Below are 27160 nucleotides of genomic sequence, written 5' to 3' on the forward strand. Positions count from 1 at the left end.
AGCTATTTGACCCACCTTGGTGTGTCCCCTCCACAAACATACTGTCATTTAAGTGTCCCCTTTTCTGTCCTGCCCAGCATGCAGGGCCCAGCATGCCGGGTCCTATTGGTCCTACTTGGCTTTCATCTCCTACCCACAGACCTGGAGGGACCCCTGGAATGGAATAGACAGTCTCCTACCTCTGGGTGGGACACTCTGTCAGCTTCTGCCCGACTCCTATTGCCTCCTTCACCGGCTCAGCCTTGTTTGGATTTTTTTTTCCTTTGGAATGGTCTGGATTTAAACTTAATCTCTCCCACTCATGAGCCCTTTCCCAGCTCCCTCACTGATTGCCTTTTTGTATGTGTGGGGAGAGAATTGATGAGGATTTTTAGGGGAGAAGTCACCCTGGGCAATGCTCAGGGGTTATTCCTGGCTCTGCACTCAGGAATCACTCCTGGTAGTGCTCAGGAAATCCTTTGGGATATCGGGATCCAAACTGGGTTGGGGTTGGATACAAAGTAAATGCCCTATCCACTGTGCTACCTCTCTGGCCTTCCTTTGCACTCTTTGCAACTGGTCCCTTGTTGGCCGCCACCAGATGTATCCTTGCCACAGTGCCACACTACCTCGAGGGCCCTTCGGAAGGCTATGTTCTGTGTCTGTGACCTTAGCTGAGGGTGGCTTTCTGTCTGCTCCCTCTGCGGCCCTCCTGAGATAAGGGCACCCGTCCTGGCAGATCCATGCTCCTGCTTCTGACCTCACTTTGATTCACTCACCCTTTGGGACACCTGCACCTTAAATACTGCCCCAGTCCAGGCACCGGAAGTCAGCACAGGAACTGGCAGGGGCCGATGGGAGCACAGCTTGCAGGACCAAAGAGCCCAGGAGAGCTTTGGAAGCAAGAAGGGCAACCTAGGAAGTGGGTAAATTGAGGCCCTGAGGGAGAGACCAGATCATGGGCCCTACTGTCTGTGAGCAGACAGAGTGCAAAGCTCATGGACTCCTGACATGGTCCATGGTCCCAGCAGGGAGCAGATGGGGAACCTGGCAGGCTCTGGACTCAGCATGGGGCAACATGAGCAGGTGGCCCCTCATCAGAGCCGCTGTGAGGGGACAGATGGTCACCTCTGAGGGATAGGTGACATGTGCAGGGTGATGGCTATGGACCTGCTTCAGCAAGGGCCACAAGGACCAGCAAGGATTGCGTGCCTGAGTTTTTAACCCAGAGCTGTCCCCTGGCACCCAGTCAAGACTCGGGCATTCAAATGCTCAGGGGTCCCACAGGCCTAGTCAGGGCTCCGAACCACAAGACCCCCAACACCCCCATGTCAGGCTCCTGTGGTAGGCTCAGGCTGTCACCTGCTGGCTGCCCCTCTTCCTCCCCACCCCCTGATTTTCCACCACCCACTCCTAGAACTTGAAGGAGCATTTCTCCATAGGTAGCTCTAATAGCCACACCAAAGACAGGACAACAGAGGCCTGGTATGGCCTCTGTCCTGGTCTGTTGTGTAGGAGGGAAGCTCAGGTCTGGCCATGAGGCTGAGGGAACCCTGAGTTCTATACTAGGGTTTGCTTCCCAAGCCACTGCAGCGGGGCTGGGGCTGGGGACACACAGACAGACACACACTGCCCACAACCCTCTGCTCTGTCCCCAGGTGAAGCAGATCATGGAGGAGGCTGTCACACGGAAGTTTGTGCACGAGGACAGCAGCCACATCATCTCCTTCTGCGGTGAGTCAGGTCCCAATCTGGAAAGCGGCTCCTCCCTCAGTGAGCTGCCTGGAGGAGGTGGCATCTTTGAGTCAGGGTTCCCCCACATTACTTGTGTTTGACTTGGAACTGCCATGAGCAGTTTGAGACACAGGATATCTGGAGAAGAAGCTAAGGAGGACCCGTGCATGCAGGAGACAGAATCCATCATGTCTTAACCTCCTGGCACCAAAGAGCAAAAGGTAGATGGGATAGTCAGAAAAGTGGAGATGGGGCCTGAGTGATGGCACAACGGGGAAGACATTTGTCTTGCACACTGCCGACCTGTGTTTGATCCCCAGCACATGGGGATTTTCATATGGTCCCCAAGACTGCCAGGAATAATTTCTGAACATAGAACTAGGAGTGACCCCTGAACACTACTGAGTATGGGCCAAAAACTAAAAGAAAAGGAAAGAAAAGTGGAGGAGTGAGAGCCAGCGACATCCCAGGGACTCATGCAATGGCCCTACTGGGCTACAGCCCAACTTCTACCTCCCTCCAGATCTAGAAATGCCCCAGCTGCTGGCTTCCTCCTGCCCTTTTTCTCTGTGGCTAAGCAGTTCACACTGCGGCTCCCCTGACACAGAGGGGTTCAGCTCATTATTGGGATGTGATCTGAGGAAGAGTGTCTCTTGCACCATCACAGAGAACTTCATGTGAGGTTGGAGCATCACCAAGTGAGGGGCAGGCGGTAATTACCTTCTCAGGATCTTGGCCCACAGACAGGCCTGTCAGTTATTGTCCAGGGACCCTACCATGCTGAACACATGCTGTGACCCAGAAGGCCTTGGACATCATCCTCAACACACACACACACACACACACACACTGCCAAGAACCACATCTCTGTCCCCAGACTCTTTTTTTAAGTGTCATTTAAAGACACGGTTATTTAAAGACATGCATACGTGTAACTTATTTTTATACAGAAAATACATCTGTGCATGCATATGTAATACTGGAGTATGTGTCTGTAAAGATCTATATCTAGTGTGTATATAGAATCTCCAACTTTTTATGCTCTTGGACATTTTTGTATGCACACAAAATTATTGGTGTCCATTTCAGGATTTGCTAGAATGCCTACCAGTTAAAGACTTAGGGTAGGGGCCAGAGCAATAGCACAGTGGATAGGGCGTTTGCCTAGCACGTGGCTAACCTAGGCTCGGTCCCCAGCATCCCATATGATCCCCTGAGCCTGCCAGGAGTAACTTTTTTTTTTTAATTTTTATTTTTAATTATGAGAACAAGGATGCAAAGAAAGAGGACAAGGTAAAGTTACAGTGGAAGGACAATCACCCATAACATAATTCTCAGAAGTCCCCTTGCTGATATCTTAACTTTGAAATTTCAGCCAAAGAACATTAAGACAGAATCCATGTACAATTACTTTGTCCCTCAAGTCCCCAGATTGTAACACATTATAATATTTCTTAACAGCACACAAGACAATCCAAAGCCATAAAACTTACATAACTCCTTAAACATTACAGGCATAGTATTTTCTTACATTTCCATATACATGCATATTAGCTTAAGTTAACCTCAAATTTTAAGTGAGTTCTTTTTAAGGATTAGAGTCAAAGGAGCACAGTAAAAATGGTGTTAGAGTGGCAATTGTTGTTTGCATAGGCCCACCAAAATATGAGGGACATGGAAAGAAATAACCTTGGCCTAAATACAAAGAGACCCGACCCCTGAAGTTTCCTGGCACAAGACCAACTCTAGTCTCCAGGCAAGCTAGATCGTCCAATCCAAGACATTGTCTGTAGTGCCAACACACTTTTATTTTTCACACAGTCTCTGTTGTTGGTATCATGTTTCTGTATTAAAGATCCTGGAATCTGCATATCCTACATTGAAGTCAGGATGTGGAGCATCCTCTCCTTTCACCTCACAATCAAAGGGCAATGCAGGGAGCCCTGTCCTGTAAGCAGGTCGTTGTTGTTGTTAAGTCTTCTCAGTTTTAAGGGAAGTCTCTTTTGAGCAGGTCGATGTCTGAGCAGTGTAGGGTCTTCTGTGGTAGAGGACTGCTTCCAGGTGATGTTATAGACCAGCCTGGATGTTTTGTGGATGGCTTCCCTGGTTCAGGGGAGAATGGAAAATGCCCTTTCTTCTGAGGTCTGTGCCAGGTCGTTATGTCAATGTTCAGGGTGTAAGGTCCCTTTGCACTACAAGATTTGTGTGTTCCAATCTCTATTAGATAGGATCTTATTTGTATGTATAGTATTTTCCCATTTTAATGTGCCTATGCAAATAAGAAGCAATGCCACGTGGTGTTATTGTCGCATATGGGGGCCATAAGAGCAATTCCAATTATTCCCATGATATGGTTCAATCATAAGCATTAAACTGGGGGACTCTTTCACCAAAATTCCTCGTTAAACAGCTCAAAAAAAGAAGATATAAAGTGGTTAGAATCGTCACTGTATAAGACAACATTTAGTGAGAATTATAGCTGTCAGAGAAGAAACACAAAATATTCTAAAGAAATACGTGTCCATTATATGTATCTTGAAACAGTTTGGGTTTGTCATACACAATGCACAGTTTTGGACTGTGATTAGGATTGTACACTACTAAAGTTAAAAAGAGTAATGTAGGTTAGTGACGCTTGGGAGGGGGTTAGAGAGTTAAGGAGTAAAAAAGAGCTTCGTAGGGGTGTGGGAAAGGGCAGAATGCAAAATGAACATTCTGTATATGCAAAACATAACAAAAGAAACAGAAATACTCTTAATACATGAAGTACGCGCGGGGGCCTATGGCTAGCTGTCCTGCCCAGAGCCCCCAACATACCAGTCAAACACTCCAGAAATCCTGGCATGCGGAGTGTTCTGAGCCCAGCCGTGCCTCTGTAGTTTTTGGATGCCTAGGGAGGAATTTCTCACCCCCTCCCCCCAGGGCCCGATTAACCAGGCGTGGCCCTGAAGACCCGCCTGGTATGGGGGGAATCTTGTTTGCCTGGACTAAGTGGTCAGCCCAGGGGTCCTATGGCTAGCTGTCCTGCCCAGAGCCCCCAACATACCAGTCAAACACTTCAGAAATCCTGGCATGCGGAGTGTTCTGAGCCCAGCCGTGCCTCTGTAGTTTTTGGATGCCAGGAGTAACTTAAAGACAGGGCAGAGGATCCCAAACTTACTTGGCCTACCAGATCCTTTTCAGAAAACAAAACAAAACAAAAAAAAACTCCAACCCTTCCCTGAAAAAAAAATCTACCCTTTTTTTCCCACCATCCCTCGCTTTGTGCTCGGAGATCATATGTAGTGCTGGAGATTGAACCTGGGTCAGCCACATGTGAGGCAATGCCCTCCTGATGTAAAACAAATGGAAAGTGTCTCCCCAGCTTCTCCCACCTGTCCAGATGATTTCCATGTCTTCCATCTTCCACTCTACAGGTGGCATCACCCGCTTTGGTAAACCATGACTTAGCAGTGGACTCGAAAGTGACTTTTCAAAACTCATCAGAATTCTCAGATTAGAGTGTCTTTGTCTCCATTGTTCCAGGGTCAGAAAGACCCAAGCCAGTAGCACATCCAGAACCCGGGGCAAACTGGGCCCAGCATACAGGGTGTACAAAGGAGAGCCAGGTTGACAGCAGTGAAGGCCCTAATACAGGTCTCACCCTGAGTCTGTGAGTTAGAGCCCAGGCCTTGGGGGTGAGGGAGGTGGAAGGTGGCGGCCCCTGGGTTTTCCCCTGCAGTGCTCTCACCAGCTCAGTGGTTCTGGGTTTGCCCAGTGTTCTGGGTGATGCCCTGCTCTGGGCCGGGTGGGGAGCCAGGATCAAGGGCCCTGATGGACTCTGTGTCCTTACAGCGGCCGTGGAGGCCTGTGTCCTGCACGGGCTGAGGCGGAGGGCGGCCGGCTTCCTACGCAGCAACAAGATCGCAGCCCTGTTCATGAAGGTGGGCCGCAGTTTCCCGCCTGCTGATGAGCTGAGCCGAAAGGTCCAGGACCTGGAGCAGCTGATTGAGAGCGCGTGAGTGTGGAGAACAAGGCCAAGAATTCCCCAGCTTCCCCTTCCTCACACCAGGGTCTTTGCACTGGAGACCATGCCCCTCCCACACACAGCTGATTCCTTCCTTGTCAACACCCAGGAGTCTCCCCCACAGCTGGGACACATCCACACCCTCATTACGTTTCTTTGTCTTTTGCTGTGTGTTTTTCCATGCTTTGTCTTTACCAGGCTCTGCACTTAATATTTGTTTCTTGTTTCTGTGGTTGGTGCCTGCCCCAGGGGCACCCACTTCTGGAGCTCCTCCCCTCCTGTCCCTGACATTTGGGATGTGCCCAGAGAACAATGTATGAGCAGGTGCTTCCCATGCCCATGCTAAGTGTAGGGGAGCCCAAGCTGGCAGGCCTCAGGATGGCACCTGGTCCATGTGCCAGGACCCACACTTCGAGGACTGTGAAAGGCGCCAGGTAGATCATCTTGGAGTTGTCCGTTTCTATCCGGGACACATGTGCAGCCTTCTTCCTCCTCCCCCTCCTCCTCTCCTCTCCTCTCCTCTCCTCTTCTTTCCCTTCCCTTCCCCCTCCCCCTCTTCCTCCTTTCTCTCTTCCTTCTTCCCCTTCCTCCTTCCCTTCCTTCTCCTCCTCCTTCTCCTTTTCTCCCTCTTCTCCTTCTCCTACTTCTTCTCCACTCCCTCTCCACTTCCTTCTCCCCTCCTACTCTTCTTCCTCCCCATCCTCTTCCCCCTCCCCGTCCTCCTCCCTTTCCTCTTTCTCCTCCTCCAACTTCTTCTCCTCCTCCTCCTCCTCCTTCTCCTCTTCTTCCTCACCTCCCTTCTCCTCCTCTGCCATCCCTTCATGTCCGGACTCCACTGCTAGCCTCCAGCCTTCTCCTGCCTTCACCTGGTCAGGGATGGGAAATAGGTGTCACCTCCCCGTGGTGCATGTACTGCTCAGTGGGTAGTGTTCTACGGCTCCAGAGCTGTCATTGGGCTTCATGGGAAATAGGGTGTCTGTTCCAGGCCAGGGAAGTGGGGGGGGGAGGAAGGGAGGGAGGGAGGGGGTGAGAGAGAGAGAGAGAGAGAGAGAGAGAGAGAGAGAGAGAGAGAAAGAGAGGAGAGAGGGGGAGAGAGAAGGGGGAGAGAGGGGGGGGGAGAGAGAGAGAAGCCATGTGTTTGCATCTTTGCCTCACCAGCCACTCCAGTGTCCCCACTCCCCCCTGCCCTCTGTGCCCTGCTGTCCCAGATCTATTAGCCAGAGCAGATTGTAGCTTTCAGTCGGGCATTGCCAGCTTTCTTTTGGAACCTGCCCTCCTGTCTTCCACTCCCTTTCTTGAATTTCCACATGTTTCTGATGACCTCTGATGGGCCAGAGTTCCCTGGACCTCCCCTAATCTGGAGAATGGTTCTTAAACCCCTGGCCAGATGGTTAGAGCCATCACTCCCTCCTCTAGCCCTGAGCATGTAGCCAGGCCATCAGGTATAGACTCAAGGAGGACCTGTGCTTTGCCACCTGATAAATCCCCAGTGAGGTTTTCCCCTTAGTATTTATTTTGTTTACTGATGGAATTGCTGAGTCTGTGCCCTCAAGACCCCAGTGTGAAGAAGAAAATCAGGCGGAAAGTTAAGCGGCAGTGTTCCCGTGTTCCCTCAGTTCAGGAAGATCTAGGAGGGCTTCTTGTAGGAAGAGATCTTCTCACAGTAGACCGAACAAAGTGAGAAGTCGAGGAATGGAGTGAAAGGAAAAGTACGTGTAAGTCACAGCTTGTGGGAAAGGCAGACAAGGGCCCTGCAGATATGTTATGGGGTGAGGGCCAGTGGGAAGCAGATGGCAGAAGAGGTGAGGGGGGGAACCGGGCTGCAACATGTGACAGAGCCCTGCCTATCATTCCAGAGAACCTGCTTCTCCTGTTAGAAGCCACAGGAGGACTTCAACCTCAAGGCTGTGCTTGGTCAGTGCTGCCTCCCAGCAGAGAGCAGAGAGATTGAGAGGGAACCAGAAGCCATAGGGAAACCTGACTCAACTTTCAGCCCTGGGCAGAAGTGCCTGTCAGACCCACCTCTTGAGGATTCACTGCCCGTTATTAATTTGTTTTCACCTCTCCCCCCAGGCTGGGCTCTTCGTGGACTCTGGCTTACTTGTTTCCCGCTTCCTTTCCTAGAGAGGTCCCGTGCGTTTCCATTTTGCACTTTTTTGGTCCCGTTGACTTCCCTTCCTCGGTGATGATCACATGTTCTTTCCCGGTTTGAAAGGCGGAACCAGATCCAGGGCCTCCAGGAGAATGTGCGGAAGCTGCCCAAGATGCCCAATTTGTCCCCACTTGCCATCAAGCACCTGTGGATCCGTACAGCCTTATTCGAGAAGGTCCTGGACAAAATTGTGCATTACCTGGTGGAAAATAGCAGGTGAGCTGGAAATTCTGGACCAGGGATGCTTGGATTTTTTTAAACAGGGGTCCTTAGTCCATTGGAACTATGGCCAAATTCACATGCACATTGAACATATCTTATTTTGATGTAAAAAGAAAAAAATGGGAACAAATACGATATTTAAGATAAAGAATGAGTCAAGTTAAATCAACAAACTTACCAGCATTTCAATGGGAACTATGGCCAGCTTTTGGTCAGCCATAGTTTGAGGACACCCACCCCCCGTCCGAGACTGGGAGAAGTTGAGAGACAGAGAGGAAGGGAGTCGGAGAGTGCTACGCAAATCCCACACATGTGCATTGTGTGTGGAGGAGGAGGAGTCGACAGCTAAGCAGGACAGGCAGCAGTGGCATAAAACACCTGGCAGGCTGGATAAATATCCTTGGCAGGCCATAGTTTGAGGACCCTGTATCCTCTAGAGGACCCTTAGGTCCTTGTGCTGCTGCCCTCTGCCTTCCCCTACCGACGCTCATGGAATTACACCCTCTCACGCACACCCTTGGTTTGAAAGATATTTCAAGGTCTTGATTGCAAACCAGCCTAACTCAGAGCCTTGGGAAATCACATATTTAATAGGAATGTAGTTTTCACATGTAGGGGCAACATAGGAACCTTGATCTCTTGATGATCTTTCTTCTGTGTCTTATCCCCGACGGTCCACTTGCTAATTACGTATCCTCATGGGAACTTCTTAGCTTCTCTGAGCCTCCTGGTCTCTTGATAAATTGGTTCGTGCATTTCTGCCACTCAAAAGAGGAGGTGAAAGGGATTTAGCAACTATGCAGCCTTCTGGAAATGCACAGTTTCACTTCATACATTATTTTCTCTAGTAGAATTAGCTGACATAAAGGCCTTCCAAGATGTATCGTCTTGGCACGAATTTATTCATGCATCCACTCAACCTATTTTTAGAAAGCACCTATTATGGGCCAGGCTCTGACCATGTGTTGGAAACACAGTGGTTTGGGAGTTTGCTGTTGTACTTTATTTACCTGAGCAATCTGAAATATCTCCTGGCCAGCTGAATTCCTTTCCAGCCAGAGAAAAAGGGACCATCTTCTTTCCAGTATATGAAAGTAATGGTTTGACCACATCTTTGATGGCGGGTATTTCCACTGTTTTCATTATATAACACAGAAGATAACAAAAGGCTGTTCTCTTGGAGCTCCCATTCCATTCCAGCAGGCAGAACTGCAGTTAGAGTACTTCGTAGGAGTCATTAGAGCAAGAGCAGCTGGTAATTCTCCTCAGGCATGGCAGGAAAGATGAAAGATGTGACTGCCAAGCATCCAGTGTGATGTATCGATAGGTCAGCATTAACCATCAAAGCAGGTGGGGGAAAGAGACTTCTCTGAGGCAACAGCAGAAGCAAAGGCCCAGAGGCAGGAGTGAAATAGAAAAATTCAGATCCTGGCTCCCCAGTTAACACCCTGTCCTTTCAGCGTGTCGTGTAGCAGCAATGTCTGTTGCTTTGGGTCCAGGGCCTCTGGAGTTCCTGCCTTTGTTTACTCTGTGCCCTTGTCCTCAGCATATGCCAGGCACATCCCCTGCTGCCTCATTTGGTCAAGTGGAATCAGTCATCAATCTAGCAGCCCTGCCCTCGGGTCCGGCTTTAGTTTAATTTTTGAATTTTAGCTCTGTAGCACCCCCAGCTGGCCGGTACTCAAACATGCATTTCCTTTGCTCTTGCTAGCAAATATTATGAGAAGGAAGCTCTCCTGATGGACCCGGTGGATGGCCCCATTCTGGCCTCTCTGCTGGGTAAGTGACCGGGTGCTGTGCACACCCGCCGGATTCCCAGTCTCAGCATGTAAGGGCCAAACCTAAGGGCCCAGATCGTCTGGCCCAAACCCCTCCTTTCAATTGTACCTTTCCCTTGTTCCTGCTGTCTTGGCTCTTGTTCTGATTGACCACCCCTTAGCAGGACCCTGGGTGTTCTAGATGTCTATGGGGTGGCCCTTGGGTGGTGGTGGTGGTGATTTCTGGGGGCTCTGGATTCCCAGCACCAAATGCTTCGCAGTGGGGCCCTGTGCTCTGGAATACACCAAGATGAAGACTGCGGATCACTTCTGGACGGATCCCTCGGCTGACGAGCTTGTCCAGAGACACCGAATCCACAGCTCTCACCTGCGACAGGACTCGCCCACCAAGAGGCCGGCCCTTTGTGTGAGTGGCAAGAGTGCTGGGGTTTTCTCTCTCTCCTCTCTCTCTCTCTCTTTCTGTCTCTTGTTCTCTCTCTTTCCGACTCTGTCACTCTTTCTCTCTCTGTCCTGACTCTTGCTCGCCTTATCTCTCTGTCTCTCTCTTTCTATCTCTATCTGTCTTTCTGTGTGTATCTCTCTCTCCCAACTCTTGCCCTCATCCCCCACCTTCCCTCTCCCTGCCAGATTCAGAAGAGGCATTCGAGTGGTAGCATCGAGTCCCTCTCTGCGCGGGACTATGTGGAGTCCCTGCACCAGAACTCACGGGCCACCCTGCTCTATGGCAAGAACAACGTCCTGGTGCAGCCGGTGAGAGTTCTGCCCAGATGCCTCCCATGGAGGGGTGACTCCAGCTTGGGGATTCCCTCTGACTCTAAGGAACTCACTCATCTATTCATGCTGCTTCCCCACCTGACAACTGTCTCATTCATCTGCCAGGATTCTCCATCTGTGCCTCCATTCTCCCGTGTGACACCATTTATGGCAGTTTGTCTAGATAAGGGTGTAGTCTTCCATAATTATGTACATTCCTCAATTCATCCTGTCACCAGAAAGTGACCCTCTTCCACCATCCCTCTATCCAGTGCATCCATTCTTGCATCTGTCTATCAGTGTATATCCATTGTCTACCTACCACCCACCCATCCTTCTCTCAATATCTCTGTACATCCATCCCTATATCCACTCATCTATCCATCAGATTCTGGTCAGCCAGATGGTTCTCCTCCAACCTCTGAGCCCACCCTTCCCCCTAGCTGGGCATCCACCCTCCATTCCTTCCTCCATCTGCCTGTTTTTAAATCTGTTCATAAACTATCCATGTCCATCCTGTCATTGACCTTCCAGTCCATCTCTCCAGCCTTTGGTCCACCAAGGGCTGTCCTCCCTCCTGTTGTTACTCACTAGATCAGCAAACATGTCTATTGGACATGCTCTGTACTAGGTGCTTGGAGAGACCAAGAGAACCGCCTTCACAGCTAACATGATCAAAAACTTAGAAAGATCATGTACCGGACTAAGTGCTTTCTCTGGCCTCAACTCGTTAATTCAGTGCATGAACTCATTGCATTCTTGTCATTTAACCTTATCATGACTATTTGTGGGGGGGGGGGAAATAGGGGACATGGAATGACCCAAGGAGTAGTAGTAGCCTTGAGTGTAATGGGGGAGGGGGCAGTTTCACTTTAAATGATATATTTTTAACAGCAGGGAGTGCCAAGGAATTTTGTTTTGGGAAAAGGAGTTTGCAGGTCAAGAAAGTTTGGGAACTTCTGTCATAAAGGTCCCCTAGATCCTTGAGCTTCCCTAGAACTATTCCTTCTAGAGAAAGAGCAATGGATCCTGGCCCTTGGGCAAGTGTGGCCTTCCACCTATTTGTGTAGATAAAGTTTTTTTTTTTTTTGGTTTTTGGGCCACACCCGGTAACGCTCAGAAGTTGCTCCTGGCTTGGGGGACCATATGGGACACCGGGGGATCGAACCACGGTCCGTCCAAGGCTAGCGCAGGCAAGGCAGGCACCTTACCTTTAGCGCCACCGCCCGGCCCCGTAGATAAAGTTTTATTGCTTCACAAGTTTATAGATTGTTTCAACTGTTTGTTGTTATTTTGTTTGTTTGTTTTTTTGTTTTTTGGCCACACCCAGTGATGCTCAGGGGTTACTCCTGCATATTCGCTCAGAAATTGCTCCTGGCTTGGGGACCATATGGGATGCTGGGTATCAAACTGCAGTCCATCCTAGGCTAGCATGCGCAAGTCAGCGCCTTACCACTTTCGCTACCACTCCGGCCCCTGTTTGTTGTTATTTTTGTTTGCGGGATACACTGGCGGTCCTTGGGCCTGATTCCTGGCTCTATGCTCAGGGATCACTTCTAGTGGGGCTCAGGAGACTGGGGTGAGACTGGGCTCAGGGGTGCTGAGGACCAAACCCAGGATGGCAAAGCCAATGTCCTCCTCACTGTACTGTTGCTCTGGCCCCTGACACTCTTAACAGTGTCATCTGTCTCCACACTGAGCCAAGTGGCTGAGGCTCAACTCGTTTGCCCAGCAGATTCCCTGACTGGCTCTTTCTAGACCCATTTGCTGGGTGATGGAGAGCGTGAGCTGGCCACTTCTCCTGTATGCCTATGTGCCCTTATCTCTCAGGACATGGAATAGAACTCCTCTCCTGGCATTGGAGGCTCTTTGCTGGGTGCTTGGAGCCATACAGTGTCTGGGTGAACGCAGCCTTGCACTCATAAGTCCCGTTCTTTATCACTAGCATGATTCCTATGGAGGTTTTGCTGGTGTTCTTAGTGCCTCATTATGCTGTTCCTTGCCTGTGTCCACTGTCACTTTTCAAGCAAAGTCTCCTCTCCCTCAGGCCACAGACACTAGTATCCACCCTCCACAAAGACTGCTACAGGCCTACCTGACACTGAATTGAGGCAACCTTGAAGAGTTGGTTCTGGTTATGCCCACCCTCCCCACCCCAGAGTCATTTGCATTGGGGCCCTTGTTCCCTACAGCACTGCCACCAGGCCTGATCGTGCCCCTCCTGTTCCTCCACTCCCCCTTTTCTCCACAGAGGGATGACATGGAGGCCGTACCGGGATATTTGTCCCTCCACCAGACGGCAGATGGCATGACTTTGAAGTGGACCCCCAACCAGTTGATGAATGGGTCTGTGGGGGACCTGGACTATGAGAAGAGGTAAGTCAATCTCAGGGGCTGCTGGCTGTCCTCAGGATCCTGCCACCCCTGCTTTGTTTCTTGGTGGGGTTGCTGCTGGGGACATATGCATGTACTTTAAGAGAACTCAGGGTCTTGGGGGGACTTCAGAAAATGATGGGATATGTCTTGGGGCATGAGGGATGGGCAGAGCATTAACCCATTGGGGAGGAACCTTGCAAGGCTCTTGTCAGCCCAAATGTGATAAATGACTCTGGTCCCATCAAACCAACCTGGTGCCTGGACACCAGTTGTGCTCCACCTGCAGGCCCTGAACCCCAGCCCGAACAGGACAGGCTGGAGGAGGACGCAATGGAAGTTATGGTGTCAAGCTGAGGCTCACCCAGACATTTCAGCTTATGGAGTCTTGGCACTAGTGGGGGCAGCTATGGTCCTTGCTGTGTGCCCCCTCTTCTAGTCCAATTTTATTTCTCTTGGGATTGGAGTCTTCCCTGGCAGTGCTCAAGTCTCACTCCTGATTCTGTGCTCAGGGATTACTCCTGGAGGAGGGACTCAGGCCAGACATGTTCCCTGCCAGCTGTACCATCCCTTCCGCCCTAGTTTTACTGTGAAGGATTAGCAGTGTAAAATTGTGCAGAATTTTTTTTTTTACTTTATCTAAACACTGTGGTTTACAAAGTTGCTCATGATACAGCCGTTTCTAGCAGTTAGTGTAAGTTAGGCAGAATTTGAGTAGCTATCACTCAACCCTAAATTTTCTATCCCCTTTGTCTGTCTTTATTATTTTGAAATGACCATCGGAGCATCTCACTTGGGAAAAAATATACAGGGGTGGTGTGTTTGCGCATGCACTTGCGTGCGTGCGTGCGTGCGTGCGTGCGTGCGTGTGTGTGTGTGTGTGTGTGTGTGTGTGTGTGTTAAGGACTCACTCAACAGGGAACACAACCAGAACTATTCTTTTATTTGTGGTCCATGTCCGGCAGTGCTCAGTCAAGCCTTACTCCTGGCTCTGCATTCAGAGATCAACCCTGGTAGGTCTCGGAGAACAATTTGTGCTGCCAGGGATCAAATCTGGGTCTGCCACATGCAAGGCAAGTTCCTAACCTGCTATACTGTCTCTGCAACCTGCAACCCGACCTCAATATTATGTTCAGGTTAATGTGAGTCAGTGGAGTCAGTCACTGGTGCCACTGTCCGCTGGCAACTTTCTGTGCAAAGGTAGCCTTTGCCCTTGGAGAGGCTTTTGGCCATAGAATTTAGCTCCAGCTGGACCCCAGAGGTTTTTTGTTTGTTTTTGTTTTAATCCCAAAACCTTGCCAAGGAACTATCTAGGGTGGGAGGCCATGATGTTGACTTGGAATCTTTTTTTTTTTTTTTTTTTTGGTTTTTGGGCCACACCCGGTAACGCTCAGGGGTTACTCCTGGCTATGCGCTCAGAAGTTGTTCCTGGCTTGGGGGACCATATGGGACGCCGGGGGATCGAACCACGGTCCGTCCAAGGCTAGCGCAGACAAGGCAGGCACCTTACCTCTTGCACCACCGCCCAGCCCTTGACTTGGAATCTTACCTCAGTTGCTTCACTGTCACCGTTGGAACTAATCCACGCCCCCATCACCTTCCAGCCAAGAAACTCTGAACTCCTCCATCTCATTTATAAAAGTGCAGCCAAAAACAAAGCAAGACTAAGAGGCCAGAGCGATAGTACAATGGATAGGGTATTTGTCTTGCATGTGGCTGACCTGGGTTCTATGCCCAGTATCCCATAAGGTCCCACGTGGAGTGATGTCTGAATGCAGAGCCAGGAGTAAGCCCTGAGCACTTCCAGTGTGGCCCCCAAACAAACAAAAATTGCAGCCATTTAATGCTCATGCTGCCGACTATCTACCAACTCTTATCTTCCAGAGCATGGTTCCAGAAAAACAGGGTCCTGCCCAGGTCACCTCCCCCTCCGCACCTTACCACACCTGCCACAGGTTCCAGCAGGGAGCGTGAGTGTCCAGCTCCTCATGCAACAGTGTAAGGAAGTCCAGGATCTGACTCAGTCATTCAATATTGGTTCATTAGCATTGCCCAGCACGAGTTGTTCTCTCAGAATGTTCTCTGAGCATCTAGCAGACACGAAATTCTCCTCATTCCTGTCAGGAGCAGGAGAATCCTGGCAGTGTCACCCTGTGTGAGGGACATGCTGCGCAAGCTTAGGGTACGCCCTCCTGCAGAGACATAGCACGAGAGGGACTTGGCTCTGAAAACACGTGTGCGCATAGACCATCTCCACAGACTCGCACTCCAGGGATCCTGGCCAAGCCTGTTATGGTTCCAGATAGCACAGGAAGGGCCCTCAGAAGCTACTCCAGTTCCCTCAGCCCACAGCTAGGGAAACTGAGACCCAGAAAGTGCAAGGACTGGCTCAGTGCTGCTGGGGCACTGGGACTTGAACCCTGCCTGACCTTGGTGCCTATGTGGGTTGGGGTTCCCTAAGAAGTGAACCCCAAGTCAGGATGTGGGAGAGACAGATCGGGGGAGCACCTGGAAGCAGAGCATGAGGCATGGTGGTCTACCCATCACAAAAAAAAAAAAAAAAAAAAACCCAAAAAAACAAAAATACAAAAAACTGCCTGGAGGTTGGGGACAAGTCTCTAAGCTTTTGCCAGGTTAGCAGAGAGACCTCGGGCTGCCACGGGCTGTTGGAGGAGCCTCACAGTTCACGACCTCACATGCTTCCTTTCTGGCTGGACACAGGGAAAGAGTGACCATAGCACAAATGTGTGGATAGGTTCAGAGGTGAAGCTTTGAGACCCATGTGTTGCAGATTTTACGTTTAGGTGTCCAGGAAGCCTGAGTGTGGATGCGGCCACACCAACAGCCCCAATCCTGTGCCCCCTCTCACCCATGGCCCACTATGTTCTGCTTCAAAAACAAAAAAAATGTCCATTGAGCCCTTCTCATCTGATTTCTGTTTCACCCTCTCCAGAATGCAGGGAAGAAATGGGTTGACTGAAACTTTTAGGCCCCACTGTGGATTCAAGGGTGAGGACTGATAATGTTGGTGCCCCCAGACACGTGGCAGCCTAGAGTTAGTGGCTGTTTGACTCAAGACTCTTTAAGGGGCCAGAGTGACCATGCAGTAGGTCAAGGGCTTGCTTTGCATGTAGTCAACCTGGATTCTATCCCCAGCATCACATAGGGTCCCTCAGAAACCAGAGTTGATTTTCTGATCTTAGAGCCAGGAGTAAGCCCTGAGCACTGCCAAGTGCAGCCCAAAATAGACACAATTAAAATTTAAAAAAGAGAGAGAAAATAAGACTTTTAGAGACTCCAGCAAAACTCCAACTGACTTCATCATTGACTCACCAGAACTAGTGACTAGTCCAGGGTCAGAGCTCAGGCCTGGTGCCTTCAAGGCCCAGAGGATGGGAATGAGATCACTTCCTGCCATTGGCTCTGTTTTTCTCTCTGTGGACTTCCTGCTCTGCACCCTACATCCATCTGCATGCTTCACCTTTGCCACCCACCATGCCTTTGACAAATAAGACTGACTCTCTCTCGCTCTCTCTCCACCATGAGTGCAATAGTGGACTCATTGCTGGGCCCTGGGTCACAGGACCATCCCTGCATCTAACTCTGTAGGAATGGAATCTGCTGATTGGACTTATTAGATGCATCCATTCCTGAATCCTGGGCCCAGGACTCAGGAAGTCAGTCCCCACCAGCTGGTGAGGGTGAGAGTCCATGGAAAATCGGGGTGCTGAGAGGAGGGAGAATCTGGGGAGACTGGGACATGGATGGACACTGCTCACCGATGGGTCCCAGTGACATGAGCAGAGATGCCCAATTGGTCTTCTGGAAGATGATCTCTTCCCATGCTGGGCTAGGCAGAGCTTCCTGTGGGCCTGATGTTTCCCACCCCTCTTCCAGCGTCTACTGGGATTATGCCATGACCATCCGCCTGGAGGAGATTGTCTACCTGCACTGCCACCAGCAAGGTAGGGATTGCATAGAGCATGAATATGGGATGTTCCTCCTGGAGCCCCTTATTATCTCCTTTTGCAAGTGGCTTCACCTACCTGAGTCATCCCTTCTGTAAAATGGGAATCACAGCAGAACCTTGGTTCTGGATTTCTGGGAGAATCATCACCTAAGCTTCAGGTGCTCGGTGCGTCTGTGTTGTGCCCGATTCCAACAGGACTTGTGCTCTATCCTAACAGGCCTCTTGCAGTTGTTTCTCTGCTGCCATGGCCCAGGGTTAGAAATTCAGTCAATTTCAGTGTAGAGGTGAGGAAGCAGCTTAATACAATTATAACAGCCCATCATGGCTCGACCTTGAGTGGGGCATCTGGGCATCTGTGATGCCAAAGTCAGTCTCTAAAGGTCAAAAACTGGAAGTTGGCCCTAAAATGTTTAAAAGCAGCATGTTCAGGAAACAATTTGCTTAAAAGCCAAGAGTCTGAGACCAGAGAAGGACTGGAAGGTGGTAGCACATGTGCCTTACATGCTTGAGGCCACGATTTTGATCCCTGGTACCTTGTGATGCGACTGGATGTGGTGCTGTGACCCATAAACACAAAATTCTGAATTGTCAGGCCTGTTCTGGGGGCCAGGCATCTCTGAGGGTGGCTCTGAACCCCTAAGCTTGACCAGGGGGAGGCTTCTATTTAAAAAGATTCCTCAAAGGAGGGTACCTGAGCCTATGGTCCAGGGCTCCCAGAACCTCAGAATGTCTCTGGGTGATCCTGGGAGGATGTGTTTGCTGGGGAGACCTCCTCACCCTATCATTTATTCACACCCTGCTGGTCTTTCCTGACTGGGCCTCGTGAGCAGTGGACAGCGGCGGGACAGTGGTGCTGGTCAGCCAGGATGGGATCCAGAGACCGCCCTTTCGCTTCCCAAAGGGCGGGCACCTCCTGCAGTTTCTGTCTTGCCTGGAGAATGGGCTGCTCCCTCATGGGCAGCTGGACCCCCCGCTATGGTCCCAGCGGGGGAAGGTGAGTGTTCATAGGATGTTTAGGAGCAGGGAGGCTACAAGAACGGGGTCAGGTGGGGAGAGGGCTCCTTCTAACCCCTCTTCTGGGCCGTGAGGAGGTTTTGCAGGTTTTCCCAGAGTCCTCCTTCCCTCGGGTGCTCTGGGGTTCCTGTGTGCCAGGCCCTTGTATTGGGACATTTTCCTCCAGGGCAAAGTGTTTCCTAAACTGCGCAAGCGGAGCCCACAGGGCTCGGCCGAGTCCACATCTTCGGACAAGGAGGAGGACGAGGCCACAGATTATGTGTTCAGGATCATCTACCCTGGAATGCAGCCTGAGATGGGTAAGTGACCCCGTCTCTTGGCCCCCATTAGCTGATCCTGCAAATGGCTCCATGTACTGGAAACAAGAGGATGGGGTTGGAGAGTTCATACTTACCTTGGTGCCCTCCATTTCCTTGCCCAGCAAGACAAGGTAGGATTCGGTTTCAGTCATACAATGTACAATACTCTCACCAGTGCACATTTCCTGCCACTTGTGTCCCCAGTTTCTCTCCCCCTGCCTGCCTCTGCGGCAAACATTTTTCCTCTCTCTTCTCTTTCTCTCTCAATCTCTTTCCCTTTTTCCTTTTAGACACTCTGGCCTGCAATATTGTTATTAAAGGGTATTATGCATATCATTTTGTCTCCTTTCAGCACCTAGTTCTTGTCTAGAGTGATCATTTCCAACTATCATTGTCAGTGACCCCTTCTCTGCCTTAACTGCACTCCCCTGCTAATTGTGGCAAGCTTCAAATGGACTGGTCCTCCTGACCCTCATCTCTCTTGTCTCTGGATATTAATACCATATTAGCAGTTGTTTGTTTTTGTTTTTAAATTTTTTTAAATTTCTTTAATTTTTTACAAGTTTTTCACAGTTGTATTTCAGCAACATAGTGACAATGAATTAGGGCCATTCCCATCACTGTTGTTGACCTCCCGCCATCATAGTTCCCAGCATGCATCCCAGACCTCCACCCTTAGTCCCCTAGACTGCTAGCATAACAAGTCAATTTTGTATATTGCTTGTTATACTTTGGGTCTCTTGATATTACTGTCGTTGACATTGGTTTGGGTATTTAAAGATGACCACTTTTTATTTTCACATTATGCTCCTGGGGCATTTGGACCCTGAATCCCACTCACTTTTTTTTTTTCCTTTTCTCAGTTTGTAGGGAAGCATATAAACACGAGGCAGAATTACCAAATGATGTAAACAAACAAAACAACAAAAGAAAACAAACCCCCCAAAAAGGCAGGGGCCCCTATCTAGAAGTTATAAACATAAATAAGATTAAAAGAAAAGAGAAAAAAGCATACTATTATTTTTATTTGTTTAATTTATTTATTATTTTATTATATTATATCCCAAAATGAGTGCAATTGTACTGTCCCTTTGCCTCTCTCATTTCTTCATTTTTAACAGCTATGTAGTATTCCATTGTGTAGCTATACCACAGTTTCTTTATTTGCTCCTCTGTTCTGAGGCACTTGGATTGTTTCCAGATTCTGGCTATTGTGAATAGTGCTGCAATGAGAGAGCTTTTCTGCATTGTGTTTTTGGGCTTGTAGGGTATATTTCTAGGAATGGTATTAAACTAAGATGCTTCTGCACCTCAAAGGAAACAATGAGTAGGATACAAAAACTGCTCATGGAATGGGAGAAACTATTCACCCAATACCCATCTGATAAGAGATTAATATTTAAGATGTATAAAGCACTGGTAGAGAAAAAAAATCTAACCCCATCCAAAAATGGGAAGAAGAGATGAGTAGACATTTCTTCAAAGAAGAAATACAGATGGCTAAAAATCACATGATAAATGCTTCACATTATTAATACTCAGGAAATGCAAATCAAAACAACAATGAAATGTCACCTGATACATCACAAAGAACAAGACAACCGGGCCGGAGAGATAGCATGGAGGTAAGGCGTTTGCCTTTCATGCAGAAGGTCATCGGTTCAAATCCCGGCGTCCCATATGGTCCCCCGTGCCTGCCAGGTGCAATTTCTGAGCATGGAGCCAGGAGTAACCCCTGAGCACTGCCGGGTGTGACCCAAAAAAAACACAAAAAAAAAAAAAAAAAATTAAAAAAAAAAAAAAAAGAACAAGACAACCAGTTAATGGTGTGGATGTGGGAATAAGTGAAGTCATTCACTGCTGATATGAATGTTGACTGGTTCAGCCTTTTTGAAAGACAACATGGATATTCCTCAAAAAATCTAGAAATTAAGCTTCCATATGACTCACTTGCTCTTGAGGAAAACCCAGCACCACCTACTTCTGTAGGACACTCCTCCCTCCATTCCTGACTCCTGGCTCAGGTTGGAGCATTCCTGTTAAGGGGGGGGGACCCGTCCTATACCTTGTGGAATACTGAACAGCTTCCCTGCTGTTGCCCTCTCATGCCAAGGTACAGTCAACTCTGTCTCAAGCCCCACACACAGCTGTGAGAACCAGACTTGTTTCCAGACCTCACCCCGTGTCTCTGGATGCACAGAGGCCCACGCTGAAGCACTGGGTTTCGAGAGATGAACATAGCAGGTCTGGCCACTGAAGTTGCATCTTCAAAGAACTTCCTCCTCCCCAGGCCTCCTGTCCCAGTCTGTAGAAGGAGGGTGAAGGCAGCCCCCTCCCGAGAAGTGAGTGCGATTGTTCCTCTTCCGCAAGATTGTGAGAGAAGTAGGTGGGAAAAGAAACAAGTTCCTTGCAGGATTGATTAGGGACAATGATGCCAGGCCTCATGGGCTTCCTCAGCACATATAAACATCCAAAGCAAAACACCTCAGAGGAGGTGCTGGACATGAGAGCATGTGGAGCCAGGTCATGAAGGGTCAATGGGAATTGGTCCTTCTACTCCCACTGTCTCAGTCTTCTTCCCTCATCCTTCTTTTCTCACCAGTGCTTTTATTTTTTAAACAAAATTCACATTTTAGGTTGAGATAAACTACACAATATTGATTTTCTTCACCAAAAATAACAGCAGTATTTTCATATTATTCCTGGAAACTCATAAAACAATAATTCTTAGAGGTTTTCTAAGTTTTGCTTATAAATCAAGACAAGGTAGTAGATATAGTCATGGAGAAAAGACAGAAAACAAGTCAGTTGTTAGTACCCAGGCATCTGATCCTCTCACTTTTGATTTTTGTGTCTCAAGTTGCTCTCAACCCCTTGGGCAGCACATCCCCTGTCTCCATGGGCCCTGCCTGGATGGTGGTTCCAGTGGGCCGGTCCGTGCTGGTGGTGGCCAGGGACAGCCAGTGGGCACATGCCAGATGGGATGCCATTGTCCTCACAGCCAACCTGAAGCAACATCCCCCCAGTAATGTCTGGGTTCCCCCACTCACTCTGGGCTGGGTGCTGGACACTTCTCTGCCATGTTGTCATTTGAATCTCAGTCCCGCAGGGGAGATAGACCAAGAAACCTTCTGACCCTCTTATGCTGGGCAGCCTGCACCTGCAATCTAGAATGTTCTAGATTCCACTATGTAGGGATCCCTCGGTATTGTCTGCCAGAAGTGATAAGGGAGGCCAGAGGTGGGGTCAAGCTTGCCATGCACAGTGAACTGCTTGGTGATTTCCTGAGTTAGACTAAGAACTGGGGATGAAGGAGTTTCTCTAGGGTCTTTCTCAGGGGTTTACCTGGGTATTTCTTCGCCAGCTCCTTGGCTCATCACTCATTGGGTATCTGAGTGACCTCAAGAACCTCATTCCTGGGGACTGGAGAGATAGCACAGTAGGCAGAGTGCTTGCCTTTCATGCAGTTGACCCAGCAGCGCATATGGTCCCCCAAGCACTGCCAGAAGTGATCCCTGAGCACAGAGTCAGGCATAAAAGCTCTAAGACCCACCAGGCATTACCCCCAAACAACAACAAAAAAAGAATCTCATTTCTGTAGGCAGCTTCCTACTCTTTCATGGACCAGAGTGGGCTGTGAGATCTGGTAGTGTGTGGGTCTTCCGCCTGGCCCTCAAGGAGGTGTGACTTCAGTGCCCACCACTTCTTTTAGTCTGCCAGACAGGGCTTGGCAAACTGACCCATGGACCATATCCAGCCTCTTTCTGGACAGATGTTTTTGCGATTGGAAAAAATGGTTTTGACCATTTAAGCAATTGGAAAACAATTTTTTTGGAAAGAATTGAAGAAAGTATAGTTTTGGGACAATTGCAAGAGGAAACTAGATTTTCATCTTAGTGACCAATTCTACATTGATTGTTTGCATTTTCTTTATGATCCACAGCTGTGGAAGCAAGTGGTCATGGTAATAAACAGATAGTGCACAAAAAGTGAAAGCCTTTATTTTCTGGCTCTTTGTAGAAGGCTTATGTGAAGCCCTGACCTAGCAGAAGTGACTTTTTTCCCACCTAGAACAGCCAGAAGACCAGGAAGGTAATGTGTATGTCACCAGTATGTTCTGTAGTGCTGTGACACTGCAGTTTTCACAAAGCCAAGAAAGAAAAGCAGAAGGGAAACTGTTAATGCTATACTCAAAGAATAGTTCCTGGCCAGGAGTCACCATCCAGCAGAAGAGGGATCATTTATACCCACCCAGTTCTTGCACGTAGCTGCTTAATGCCAAAACTGAAAGGCACTTAAGGAATTTTATCTCCAGGAGATATTAATGAAATAAGTCCGAGGTGGGACACAAACAAATGGCTTTTTACCAAGTTCCCCCCCTTGATTCTGGGGGATTGATAATCTGTTAGTGGGACAGCAGTGTGCCTCAAAACCAGGGACAAGGGCTGAGCAATAGTATAGCTAGGAAAGTGTTTGCCTTGCACGCACTGACCCGGGTTTAATCCTTGGCATCCAGTTTGGTCCCCAAGCACTGCCAAAAGCAATGCAAAGCCGAGAGTAATTCCTTAGCATTGCTGGGTATGGCCCCAAAACAAAACCATCCAAGGGGAAGTGATGTGCCCTTTGACCCTTAACCTTGCATGCCTTACCTGATCTGCTGAGTCAGGCTCCCTTCTTCCCACAAGATCCTCATAACTCTAGCTTAGCAGACTGAATGTCCCTTCTCCACAATTCCCCAGGATCCTTCCCTTCCTGGCAGCACCTTTCAAGGACAATTCAGTGACAACATGGCGAGGCTTGGTTTCATGCTCTGGGACTGGGTCTGTTCTCTCTACTCTGGTGTTGCCCTATTTTGCCATCTCTCTCTATGCCATCCATTCTGCTCATCTGCTAGGTGTTCCAAATCATGGTGGTGGCTGTCACTGGATCAGGTGGGCTCAGGGCCTTGGGTTGGACTGTGATCACAGTGGTTCTCGCTGCTCTCACGTTTAGGGTCTTTTCCTTTCTGTGCTGGTCTGGGGGAGAGCATCTCGCTTGGGTAGGGAGGTTTCAGTAACCTGTGTGGGACTTACAAGGCTTGTCCTCTGCCCCTTCTCTCCACCACAGTCCCACAGGACCTGATGGATGTCTCTGTGCACAACCTTCCATCTCTCTGGCAACCCGGCCCCCGGAAATCCTCTTGCCCATCTTGCTCACAGGCCAGCTTAGCTGAAGGTGGTTCAGCCAATGGCTGCAACCATGAGAGGTAAAAGGGACTTGAGCGGTGGATGGAGAAAGCTGAGAGTTTACAAAATAAAAAAAGCAAAACCCTATTGATATGTATTTCTTTTCATACCCTGAAAAAATCCAGAGAAAGTGACTTCAGGTACAGCTAGATCCAGATGCTCATAGCTAGTACCTCTAGTACTAGTAGCTAGTAGCTCTGCCTCTGCTTGCCCCTTGATGGTGTCATTCCCAGTCAGGCCATTCCTAGACAATGGCAAAGATGGGGTCTTTCTGGCTTAGGAACCCAGGCAGGAAACAAGAGGGTCTGTCTCCACCAGAAATGGCAGGTCAGAGTTGCATGGACTCAAGTTAACTCTCACAACCATCTTACGATATCACATCCTACACAGATCAGCCACTCTTTTTTTTTTTTATTAATATCTTTATTTAAACATTTTGATTACAGACATGATTGTGGTTGGGTTTCAGTCATGTAAAGAACACCCCCCTTCACTAGTGCAACATTACCATCACCAATGCCCCAAATCTCCCTCCTTCCCACCCCACCCCAGCCTGTATCTAGACAGGCTTTCTACTTCCCTCATTCATTCACATTTTTAGGATAGTTCTCAATGTAGTTATTTCTCTAACTGCACTCATCACTCTTTGTGGTGAGCTTCATGTAGTGAGCTGGAACTTCCAGCCTTCCTCTCTTTGGCTCTGAAAATTATTGCAAGAATGTCTTTTATTTTTCTTAAAACCCATAGATGAATAGATCAGCCACTTTTTAGTCTTTGGGAACCAGAGCAGTGGGAGCAGGGGTCTCAAACTCAATTTACCTGGGGGCCGGGTGATCGGGGTGATCCTTGAGTGCAAAGTCAGTAGTAAGCCTTGAACATTGGGGGGTGTGACCCAAACAACTAAAACAAAACAAAACAAAAAAATTTCCTCTAGGGCAGGGCCACAAAATGTTGTACGGAGGGCCGCAAATGGCCCGCAGGCCGCGAGTTTGAGACCCCTGGTTTAGAGGGTATGATCCCTGTTGTAGTAGCAGAAGAGGGTCAGTGGTGTTTTAATCAACAGAGCCCCCAGATCCCCTTACTTAGTTAGGCTCCTTTCCAGGAAGGCCGAGCCATGTGCTTTCATCCTTAATGTCTCTGAGAGGTGTCACAAGTTCTCTGAGTATCTCTTTCTGTCTTGCAGAGCTCCCCTCAAGCTTCTCTGCGACAACATGAAGTACCAGATTCTTTCCAGAGCCTTCTATGGATGTGCGTATGAGCCTCTTTGTAGGTCACTGTGACCTCAGGGCAGCATCTCTTGAGTGTCTGCCCTATGGCTGGCTGTCTCTGGGGAGAAGCTGGCCCTGGGCTCCCTCTCTAGAACATTTTCTAAAATTATCCTGATTGCACTAATGATTGTCATCAAACAAGTAAGGAAATGAAGACCTACAAGGGCAAAGTGACTTGCCCGCGGTCACACAGCTGTTCTACACCAGAGCCAGGGCTCTGGCCACGGCTTTCCTGGATTCTTGAGAATCCAGCTCTGCTCTAGTGATTCTTCGCAGATTCTCAGGCTTCACAGGGCAGAGGACATGGGGATGTGTTTCTAGGAATTCCAGAAAGATGCCAGTTCCTGCAGGAGGGATCTGGCCACCCCCAAGCTCCTGGAGGGGTAGGAAGATTATTAGTCCCCTGCAAATCAAGGGTTCTGCCCTTCCTGTTACCTTTCATCCTCGGTGCCCATTGAAGGGCCTGGCACACTCAGATCCTTCTGAACCCCCATGGAAAAGTCTGAAAGAAAAGGTTGGGAATAGAGACAGGTTTTAACTGATGTTGTCTCATGATACGTTTCATCTCTGATAGAGACACAAGGTAGGGGCCAGAGCGATAGCACAACAGAAGGTTCTGGTGACAGGTGGCAGGAGTATAAGTCCCAGTCCAGACTTCCCAGCTTTGTGGCCCAAGCCAGGACCTCATATCCCTACCCATTAGAAGTACCTACTTCAAGAGGTCAAGCACAGGCTTACCCGGTGCAAGTTCTAGGGTTCTATCTCCCAACATCACAAGCCCCCACCCCAGCATGGCCAAATAGGGCCCAGTTAACTTCCAAGGACCACCAGCTTGAGTATCTGCAGTAGTATGCTGCCCCAACCCTGAATCCTTTTAAAATATTGACACACACACACACACACACACACACACACACACACACACACACACACACCATGGTCAGAGCAATAGTACAGTAAGTATGACATTTACCTTGCATGCAGCTGACCTGGGTTTCATTCCCATTATCCCATATGGTTCTCCAAGCATAGCCAGGAGTTATCCCTGAGCTCCACTAGGTGTGGCCTAAAGCAAATAAAAAAATTTTTTTACCTGCTTCATAGAATTGTATTGAGGGTTAAAGGATCTCTAGGAAATGCTTCCAAGCACATAGCTTATAATCTGTAATATGAACTAATAGCTCATCACCACCATCATTATTCCTAGTGTTGGGATGGCTGAGTCCCAAATTGTATCTGAGAGTAAATGATGAGGTGATGGAGCAATTCCAAAAGGAAAGGATGAGAGGCCAGAGCAATAGTGCAGAGGGTTGGGCACTTCCCTTGTACACAGTCAACCCAGGTTCAATCCCTGACACTTTATAGGGTCCTCTGAGCATCGCCAGGAGGGATCCCTGAGTGCAGAGCCAGGAGTAAGCCCTGAGCACTTCCAGGTGTGTAGCCTAATAAAATAAAAAGGGAAGAACAATGGTCAGAATGATTGTAGGCTGGCATGGTACCTTTGGTCAGCCCTCTGGCTGCCCAGAATGCAAAGGCACAGGGTGGCAGACTGGGGGCATTTCTCTGTGGGGACCTTTATGAATTTAAATCAGGTTCCTGCTGCATCTCCCTGGCCACTGAATTCCAGGACTTCCTCATCCATCCAAGTTTAGGGGAGTCATCCCCTTTTTCTTCTGTGTATGGGTTGAAAGCACCTGGAGGCACCATCAGCCCAGGGAGTGGGTGACCCTCTCCACTTCTAGACAGGCTGAGAAAGGCCACAGTGGTTCCCCAGGGCCAGGGATGGAGCTGGTGAACCAAAATCAGAGGGAGACTCATCCCTTCCCTCCTCTGCCTTATGTAGAAAAGGAGGGTGATGAGAATTGTCTGGGTCCTGAAATTTCACTCAGATTCTCAGGGGACAGCTCTTCGGAGAGTGTGTGAGGCCAATGACAGGGTCTCAGAGTATCAGACAATGGAAGATGATGCTGACCCTCTCCCCCAGGGCTTGCCTATTGCAGACACCTGTCCACTGTGAGGACCCATCTCTCTGCCCTGGTCAACCATGTGATCGTGTCCCCAGACTTGCCCTGTGATGCAGGGCATGGTCTGACAGCCAGGATCTGGGAGCAGTACCTCGAGGACAGTGCGGTAAGGCTCGGCCTAAAATTGGGGAGTTATGGGGACAAAGGAGGGTGCCATCTATCACCTGCCTTGTTGTGGGGACTCAAGACAGATAGATCAAAAAGCTCTGTGCTTTTGATATTCCAAAGCCCTTAGGACAGGCAAGAAGGCTGGAAAAAGCCTTTGTTCTTTCTCCAGCCAACAGAGAAAAGAGTCTGTGTGAAAGGGGCATACTTGTTCCTCAGAAGCCCTGCCTGGGAATAGTTCATTGTCTTCCTCTTTAT

At 49.1% G+C, this 27160-nt stretch overlaps 1 protein-coding gene across 3 annotated transcripts in view; it reads left to right on the forward strand.

Annotated features, from left to right (window-relative positions):
- SGSM1 (small G protein signaling modulator 1) overlaps positions 1 to 27160 on the forward strand; it is a 667483-nt gene that overhangs the window by 11774 nt on the left and 628549 nt on the right. For 2 of the 3 annotated variants that reach the window (XR_007503136.1, XM_049788767.1), the window contains exons 2-14: positions 1638 to 1713; positions 5548 to 5710; positions 7935 to 8087; positions 9805 to 9872; positions 10132 to 10277; positions 10499 to 10621; positions 12876 to 13000; positions 16895 to 16962; positions 17798 to 17961; positions 18148 to 18280; positions 23387 to 23525; positions 24689 to 24753; positions 26758 to 26903. Coding sequence is in view for 2 of the 3 variants with exons in the window: in XM_049788767.1 (XP_049644724.1) it covers positions 1638 to 1713; positions 5548 to 5710; positions 7935 to 8087; positions 9805 to 9872; positions 10132 to 10277; positions 10499 to 10621; positions 12876 to 13000; positions 16895 to 16962; positions 17798 to 17961; positions 18148 to 18280; positions 23387 to 23525; positions 24689 to 24753; positions 26758 to 26903 (1569 nt within the window). In the remaining variant the exon portion in view is untranslated. Of the gene's footprint in view, positions 1 to 1637; positions 1714 to 5547; positions 5711 to 7934; positions 8088 to 9804; positions 9873 to 10131; positions 10278 to 10498; positions 10622 to 12875; positions 13001 to 16894; positions 16963 to 17797; positions 17962 to 18147; positions 18281 to 21140; positions 21306 to 23386; positions 23526 to 24688; positions 24754 to 26757; positions 26904 to 27160 lie in introns of all 3 variants that reach the window. The other variant, XM_049788768.1, reaches the window with a different exon arrangement.

The sequence above is a fragment of the Suncus etruscus genome, chromosome 15 (genome assembly GCF_024139225.1).
Source record: "Suncus etruscus isolate mSunEtr1 chromosome 15, mSunEtr1.pri.cur, whole genome shotgun sequence".
Lineage (NCBI taxonomy): Eukaryota > Metazoa > Chordata > Mammalia > Eulipotyphla > Soricidae > Suncus > Suncus etruscus.